Source organism: Lonchura striata, chromosome 9 (assembly GCF_046129695.1).
Source record: "Lonchura striata isolate bLonStr1 chromosome 9, bLonStr1.mat, whole genome shotgun sequence".
Classification (NCBI taxonomy): Eukaryota; Metazoa; Chordata; class Aves; order Passeriformes; family Estrildidae; genus Lonchura; species Lonchura striata.
The window spans coordinates 5,818,364-5,826,918 of NC_134611.1; the positions used below are offsets into that span (position 1 = coordinate 5,818,364).

General features: G+C 50.2%; 1 protein-coding gene across 1 annotated transcript in view; it reads right to left on the bottom strand.

Annotated features, from left to right (window-relative positions):
• CACHD1 (cache domain containing 1) overlaps positions 1-5,364 on the bottom strand; it is an 87,391-nt gene extending 82,027 nt beyond the window's left edge. Inside the window, exon 1 of the mRNA XM_031505476.2 lies at positions 5,143-5,364. Coding sequence (XP_031361336.1) covers positions 5,143-5,349 — 207 coding nt within the window. The 5' untranslated portion in view covers positions 5,350-5,364. The remainder of the gene's footprint in view (positions 1-5,142) is intronic.
• Between the last annotated feature and the right edge of the window lie 3,191 nt (positions 5,365-8,555).

The following is an 8,555-nucleotide window of genomic DNA, read 5'->3' on the forward strand; positions in this document are numbered from 1 at the left end:
CCATTTTTTGTGCCGAGGGTGCACAAGGTCCAAGTTTCAGAGCTGGAGGACATGGGGTTTTACACCACTTGCTGTGCAAATACCTCACCACAGATTATTTATAAAGATCCATCAAAAGAAGTGGAGAAATGTGTGAAACCCCTGATTTCAGAGATGGAGAAACACCATTCTGGCATTTAAACTGGTCTGCAGGACATCTCAAAATGGGATTTATCTCTTCTAAGTAGTAAATCCATTAGCCAGAAGACAATTCCATTAGAAAAAAAATAAATAATGCTGTGTTCTGTCAGTGCTCATTTTCAAAAGGATTCAATAAACGGACAGGTTTGGTGACTCCAACTCTTTGCCATTACCCAAAAATCCTCAAAGAATGTGGATTTTTCAATCCATATAAACCCTTGGACGAGTCTCTGTCTCCGTGTTGTGCTTGTCTGAGCACAATCTGTTCTTCTTGAAAAACATATGGCCAGACAAGCTATTAGGGAGAGAAATAAATAAATAATATGCTTGCCAATCAACCAGGAGAAGCCTGTACTAAGCTGTTATTTTACACATGACTGCAGCACTTGATGTATTAATATATTACTATTGTTTGCACAGTATTAATATTAAAAATAAACAGGGAACATTTTTTTTCAAATTCAAAATGCATTTTTTAAATTCCAGCCCCCAAGATCAGTAGCAGACAGTGAGAAAGGGCTGTCCTTCCTTCTCAGAGTAGGAGCTAAGGATTAAGATGGCAGAGCTGCCTTCACAAATATTCGAGGCCCTCTGGGCCTACAACTTCTGTTACTGTCTGGCTGGAAACACCAACATGCATTTTGAGAGTTATAGAGGCATTTAATGCTTTTCATCTTCAAAGCATTTCTTACTCCTTTCAACTCAGGCTGCAAGCATTACATCCCTGTTTTGGAGATGGAAATGTTACCTTGCCCTACACTATCAAAAAATATTCCTCACCTCACCCAGGGCAGACTTAGAGGATTAAACCTTGCCAAAACCAAACCAACCACTCACAAAAGTTCTGATTTATTCTCTTCCTGCCTTCACCTCCCAACTAAAGAATTTCAGTTGTTTCAACCAACAACATACCCTGTAATTTCAGCCAGGCCAGAGAAGCCAGGATCAGGCGAGCCAGGTAACAGCGATGGTGAAACTCCACCCGCAGACAAGGTCATGCCACAACCAGCAATTTAGTTATAATTTTAGTAAAAAAAGGCTCTTAACTTTTAATTAGTGCTGAGTGTCAGCTCTGCCCAGGAGAATACATTACAGGGCTGTCACACAAGTACTCATTGACCGAGCTGCAGCCCTTGGCAAGTGATGCCCTGGGATAAAGGAGGATGCAGTTTGCTGAGGAATGACAAGAACACGGAATGGGATTGCACACTGCCTGCCAAGGATGCAGCCTGCTGCCACAAGTGTTCCTGGAATGACAGGGATGCTGTCAACGTGCTCTGGCTGCTGCAAAACAAAGGAACAGTTACAGGTGACTGTGGTACAGCACAACCCACAACCCTTCTCCAGCACCCTCCGTCCCGCAGGAGGGAGAGGGAAGGGAAGAGATTGTGGCGAGATTTGGGGAATCACTTTGGGCAGAAACAAACAGACCACCTCTGCTGCACAGGGCAAAAATCCCTGTAAAGATGTGTTATGTACACACCACTCACACCCCAGGATGTGGAAGGGAAGACACAGAATATTAAGACACAGCAACATCATTAACTGGGGGTTTGGCAGAACTGTCAAACAGGGGGAACAATAATCAGAGCAACAGAGAAAATCAGACAGCTGATGAACTTCCAATATTTAACCACTCCTGGAGAAAGAATACAGAGGCAGACATCCAGAAACCCACACACACTGCAGAGCCCAGCACGTATTCTCACTAAGGGAATCCCTGGTATGGTGCAAATATCTATATTCTGATTGGAAATTTAAATAAGAAACTCTTAAGCTGCTGTTCAACACATCCAGCAAATGATGCAACTCACGAGTTGTCACCTATATTACATGATCCTCAGCTGCTCTAGGCAGTACCATTCAAGGAATAAATTTATAAATGAAACCAGAGCACTTGCATGGGCGAGGAAACAAAGCACTCCCCAAAGGTAACAGTAAGACTGCCCTCATGCAAGTCTCTGGAAATAGAAAGCAGTGGTATGAGTGCCAAAATCAATTATCACACTGGTGTGCCACCAGAAACCTCTCTCATCCTCAGTCTGCCTGTAGCTACTCTCTTCCAGCTGAACCTCACTCCTCTCAGCAATGCAAAATTATGGGATTTGATGAGCAGCACTCAGTCCTCACTGCTGCTGGAGCCGTGCCCTGAAGCACAGGTAGAAGGTGCCACAGGAAGGAGGAGAGGGAGCTCGTTCCCAGCACCGCCAGCACCCCGGCAGAAACCTGATTTATCTCCTACCCCACAGCTTCCACGCTCATTACTCCCTGCCCCTTCTCACAGGCATTCAAGGCTCACCAATTCCATCCTTCTCCTCTTACCTCTTCCACTTGCTCCTCTGGTATCCGCTCTGCAGACTCCACCTCATCCTGCCTTCCTGCACTTACGGAGGCTCCGTCTACACTTTCCTCTTTTCCCAGACTCAAAACACACCCAACCAACCTCTCACCTTCACTCTGCTGAAGCATCTCCACCTGCTCCTGCACTCATTGGATGCTTCCTCCCCACCTCCAGCTCAGACAGACCCTTCCTGCAAAGCCCTCTGGTGACACCACCTCCTGCCTGTTAGGGGACGTGCAGATGTGGGAGCCACAGCTGGCAAGGACCGGAGTGTGGGGAGAGCACGCAAGGGAAGCATTAAATCCTGCCACTTCCTCCTCTCTGGGTTATGGAGCGAAATAAAACTAATGGCTGGATATCAACCCTTCCTCCCACCAGTCCTGTCACCCTCTAAAGCAGGACGACAGCCTTGGATTTGTATCCAGTTAAAGCATGAAAGTGTTCTCGCTCTCCTTCCAAAATCCCACACCTTTCTCTTCTGCAAACACAACCTGTTTGCATCATCCCAAGCATCCCCACCGTGCTGGCACCAGGTGCTCACCACCACTCACCAACAGCCCTAAACATGCAAAAAAAAAAGAGGAATTCTGTGCCAGCTACACCCAGCCCTGCCTGAGCAGGCTTTGGAAATTTCAGCCCTAAAACCAAGTGAGAAGCATGGGCTGCAGTGACACATGTCATAACATTTTTTTATTCTACTGTAGGAGGTCAGCAAAAAAAGCTTCCAAAATCAGGGGAGGTTTGTTCCCACCGGTTTTTAATCTTAAACAGCTGTAACAATGTTCCAAGGGGGAGCAAGGACAGGCTGGGCATTAGCATGATGAGAGTTGAGGCAGTCAAAATATGAAGCATATAAAAATAGAGCTGAGTATGAAAAGGGTTTCAGTTTAACTACCAGTTTCACCACATTAAATTACTTCAGGGCCTTAAATATCCAACTAATAGTAAACAGAATTTTAACATTATTTGCATCTCTGTGCACTGGCATCCAGATTGCTCCTGAGCTCAGATCATCCGTACAATTCTTGGAAAGAAAACCTGGCGCAACCCATGGCTAATTCTTGTAACAATGTATGTTTTTACGAGCTGCTTTTTCAAATACAACACACGTTGAGGTGATCGTGTTATAATTTTTTTTTAACGCCAGACATGGATTTAGCAATGCAATTATACTGCCTTAATTTGCATTAACAGAGACTGCACCAAAGCAAAGGATTATGCTTATGTCTTTTGAGGGGAAATACACACATGCATATGCACGGCAGAAGGGGAAAAAAAAAAGGGACTTCCTTGAATTCAGAACATCAATAATGTACCTTGTTAAGTGAAGCCATTTAAATCCGCGTCTTCTCAGCATCAAGGACAAGAGACAGCTCAGTGTTTGCCCGGACAAAACGAGCCCTAGGAGGCCGCCCAGCACAATGATGGTCCAGAGGTGAGAGAATGCAGCCAGTTTAGAGAAGATAAAAGGCCATTTGGGTAGAGACCCCCGCTGATCCTATGAAAGTGTCTCCTTTTCAATTTGGGAGGCTTTTAAAACTGCATTTGCTACTGACCATACCTTCCCCTGAAAGCCGCCTGGGATCCGATTTCACTTTTCCCCCCTCCAGAGCGGGTCGGCAGCCGCCGGCTGTAGCGCAGGTACCGGCGCTCCCTGCAAGAACACCCCGCAAGCAACACACAACTGCCGGCAACGAGAACAGCCTTCCTCCGAACCCAGCATCTGAGCAAACTCCTCCGGCCGCACTCTGGCGCCGGGAACCATCGCTTCCCCCGATCGCCCCGCAGCTCCAGCCCGCGGGATGCTCGGCCGGGACCGGCTCAGCCCCGAGCCCAGGCTCGGAGCCCTCCGCCGCTGCGGGAGGCGGTTTGGGCTGCTCCTATTGTGTAAATAACAAATAAAACAAGAAACTGCCCGTGCCCCGCCGCTACGGCCCCGCTCGCCTTCGGGCGAGAGGCACTGCGGGGGAAACGGCGCCGGAGAGAACCGGGCTGAGGGAGCCACGGGGAGAACCGGGATGAGGGAGCGGGGCCGGGGAGAACCGGGATGAGGGAGTCCCGGGGAGAACCGGGCTGAGGGAGCCACGGGGAGAACCGGGATGAGGGAGCCCCGGGGAGAACCGGGATGAGGGAGCCCCGGGGAGAACCGGGATGAGGGAGCCCCGGGGAGAACCGGGATGAGGGAGCCCCAGAGAGAACCGGGATGAGGGAGCCCCGGGGAGAACCGGGATGAGGGAGCCCCAGAGAGAGCCGGGATGAGGGAGCCCCGGGGAGAACCGGGGCTGAGGAGATCCAAGGCTGAGAGAGCGGGGCCGGGCTGAGGGAGCAGGACCGGGACCGGGGAGAGCCGGCGCTGAGCGGAGCCGGGGCTGAAGGAGCGGGGCCGGGCGAAGATGGGGCTGAGGGGAACGGGGCCGGAGGAAGCCGGGCAGCCCGCGCAGGGGGGAGGGAAAGTTTGCGAAGAAGAAAAGAACCGATGGGAGAAAGAAAGAAAGAAAGAAAGAAAGGGAGGGAGGGAAGAAAGGGCAAGGCAGGAATCGGGAAGAGCGTGCGGAGGAGGGAGGCAGGGAGGGAAGGAAGGAGGGAAAACCAGGCGAGGCGCGGGCCGGGCCGGGCCGTACCTGCATGGTGACGACCCTCAGCTCCTCGGTGGCGAGTTTCCTCATCTGGCTGGCCAGGACTTGCGCCTCGTCCAGGATGGAGAACTCCGCCGCGGCGGCGCCCAGCGCGCCCAGCAGCGCCAGGCACAGGAGGCCGAGCGGCCGCCGGTCCCCGCGGGCAGGGGCCGCGGCGGCGCGGGGCTGCAGCCGCCCGCCGCCCCGCGCCATGCTGGGGCAGCGCCGGCCCCTCAGCGCCGCGGGCCGCCCGCCATGCAGGGACGGCGGCGGGCGCTGCCCCGCGCCCGGCTCCGCGCTCACGGCGCTGGGGAGACGCGGAGAGACGCAAACTGCGGCGCGGAGGAGGAGCGGGAGCGGCGGGCCCGAGCGGAGGCGCCGCGGGCAGGGGGAGGCGTCTGGGGCCGCCGCGCTGCGGGCGGGGGCCGGGCCGGGCCCCCCGCGCCAGCCCCGCCCCGGAGGCCGCCGTGCCCCCGGCCCGGAGCGGGGCGGCTCGGCTCGCCGGCCGAAAAGTCGCCGCTCTGCCTTTTTTTTTTTTTTTTTTTTTTTTAATATTTTTAAACTTTTAAAACTTCCCCCCACCCCCCTTTATTTTATTTATTTTATTTTATCAGTCTTCAACGTCTCCTTTCGCAACCCCGAGGACGGAGTCATCCGTGCCCGGCCGCGGCACCGCCCAGCGCGGCCTCGTGTGGAGCGGCGAGCCTTGAGGAAATGTTTGTCGTGCAACTGACACGGGCAATGAACAAATAAATGAATGGAAGGAACGGCGGCAAAGCCCGTCCCACCCCGTGGCACACACAGCCGCACTCCCTGGGAGAGCAACGCGAGTAAGACAAGCAGAGATACCTGGAGAAAACATCCCTTTTGGGGCAGGAGATCAAAGAAGCATTGAATGGTTTGAAGGACTTTAAAATCCGTCCAGTGCCACCCTTGCCATGGGCAGGGACACCTCCCTACTGTCCCAGGCTTCTCCAAGCTCTGTCCAGCCTGGCCTTGGGATCCAGGGGCTGCTCTGGGCACCTTGTGCCAGGGCCTCCCCACCTTCCCAGGGAGTAATTTATTCCTGATTTCTAATCTAAACCTAATCCCCTTTGGTTTAAAGACATTCCCCCTTTGTCCTATCACTGTGCCCTTGTAAAAAGCTGTGTTGGTGCCATGTGCACAAGCCCATGACAAGCCCTGCATCCAGTAACCTGTAGCAGCATGTCAAAGTCCTAGAATCACAGAATAAGTAAATTGGAAAAGACCTCCAAGATCATCAGATCCAGCCATTAACCCAGCATCACTAAGCCATGTCCCCAGGTGCCACCTCAACTCCTGACCATCAGGAACCAAGCTACAGCACCAGGCTGTGTTAGAAAAACTCAAACAAGGAATAAATTTTGGACCTGGAGGTATTGCCCAGTGATCAACGAGCCCAAGAAGCCAAACACCAGGCCCACACAAAACATACACCCTCCAGATTTACTCTTCAGTAATTAACACTTAATAATTGTGAAGGTGTAGATAATGTTTAAATAAATGACTTCAACAACCCACATCCACAGTTACATTTTTTAGAGTCCTACCAGAGCCACTTGTGTCCTGTAGCAGTAAATTCCAGGATTTAGCAATTCATCCAAGCATTCATACAACCTATTATTTACTATAATCATATCCTATTTCCTTGAAATGTGGTTTCTATCTGCTTTAATGGTTGACTTTCTTGACTTCTCCCAGGTGCTGGTGCCCACAGCAATTCCTCATCCCACTTTGTCAGGGGTGGGAGCATCTGAATCGTGCTCCTCCCAGCAGCACCTGCTGGCATCTCTGAGGGACATCAGCAAAATTCTCTTTCACTTGTCTTTAATAAATTAAATATAATTCCTCCAATGCAAAAGCTGCACCAGCTTATCCTTGGCTTTTGTTCATTTAGGTGATTTATGAGCCTAATATTATTTATATTTTACATATTTTTAGTCAATATTCCTGAGAATCCTGGCTTAGCCAAAGCAATCCAAACCCAGTGGATGCCTCTCAAAACTGCCCTAATTGTTACCTTGTATTTCCATTGCTGAAGCAGCCTTTGCTACCTGAAAGTCAAGGATCTTTTCTTTCCATCATGCTGAAGATTTTCTGCTGGAAAATCTTCCCTGGGGTCAAGTGAGAGGCAAAACTCAGCCAAATTCATGCTTAGCAGTGGTCATTTTCATATTACATTTTACTTTATTTTATTAGATTCACCAGTGTAGGACACAAAAGTTTAGCCAAGTGGTTTTCCAATATCCTGGCTAAACCACACTTTTAAACATTTTTATTTTATTTCTAATACAGCTGCATGTTTGAAAACTGTGAACTTTGTTGCATAATTAATTATCAAATCAAGGTCACAGCCAGAGCTCAGTCAGTAGCCAGTTGCATTTGGTGCTCCAAGGATTTCCAAGTCATCCCATTCCTGCACCCCATCACAAGCTTAACACTACAAATAGATTTTTTTTTTTTTTTAATAAACTAACCCCAGGAAATTAATGAGCCAATTGTCCTTGGGCTTCCAAAGGCCCAGGATGCTGCTGGTGGCGATGGAACCGACTGAACAGGTTTCACATTTTCGTGCACAACCAAAACTCATCGACTGCAGAGCCCTGGAGGCAAACCTGGGCTCCTCCTGGGGTTCCCATGTGCTTCCTGCCTCCCCCCTGCCTTCCTGGAGCAGCAATCCATGGAGGAGTTGTTCCAGGATGTGGGAACCAGACCCACGCAGAATTCCAGCCCAGGCATCCACCAAAGGGGTGTTTCTCAATCTGCTGGGCTCATGCTCAGTCAGTGCCACATGACAAAATGTTGAGGGAAAGAGAGCAAATATCTCCCTCCAAAATGCCCAGAGGGGGAAGAGATAAAGAGAAGACCACAAAATTCAGATTCTGAGATCTTTGGATGTGAGTTAAAGCTGCCAATTTAGACAATCTGATGTTTGTCACCTCCTCAGACCTGGTCTTTCAGGGCTGTGGGTTAAAACTGTCTCCTCCTATCATAGAATCATGGAATTATTAAGGTTGGAAAACCCTCTAAGATCATCAAACCTAGCCCCACTTCCATGCTCTCCATTAAACCATATCCTCCAGTGCCACATCCACAGGTTTTTTTGACATTTCCAGGGATGGTGACTCCACCACAGCCCCAGCCAAGCTTTCTCCATGAAGAAATTTCTCCTGCTACCTAATTTAACCATCCCTGGTGCAACATGAAGCTGTTTCATCCCATCCTGTTATTTTGCTTTGGAATACACCCTGGAGAAGAGGAGGATCCCCCTAGCTTGGCTTGTGGCATCCCAAAATTGGAGTGTGTGCTGCTGCGGGCTGGAGAGGGAAAGGACCCAAAGGATGAAGAGCTGAAGGCTCTGCTCTGCTAAAAGCATCAAAAACTCAGATTGCAAAATT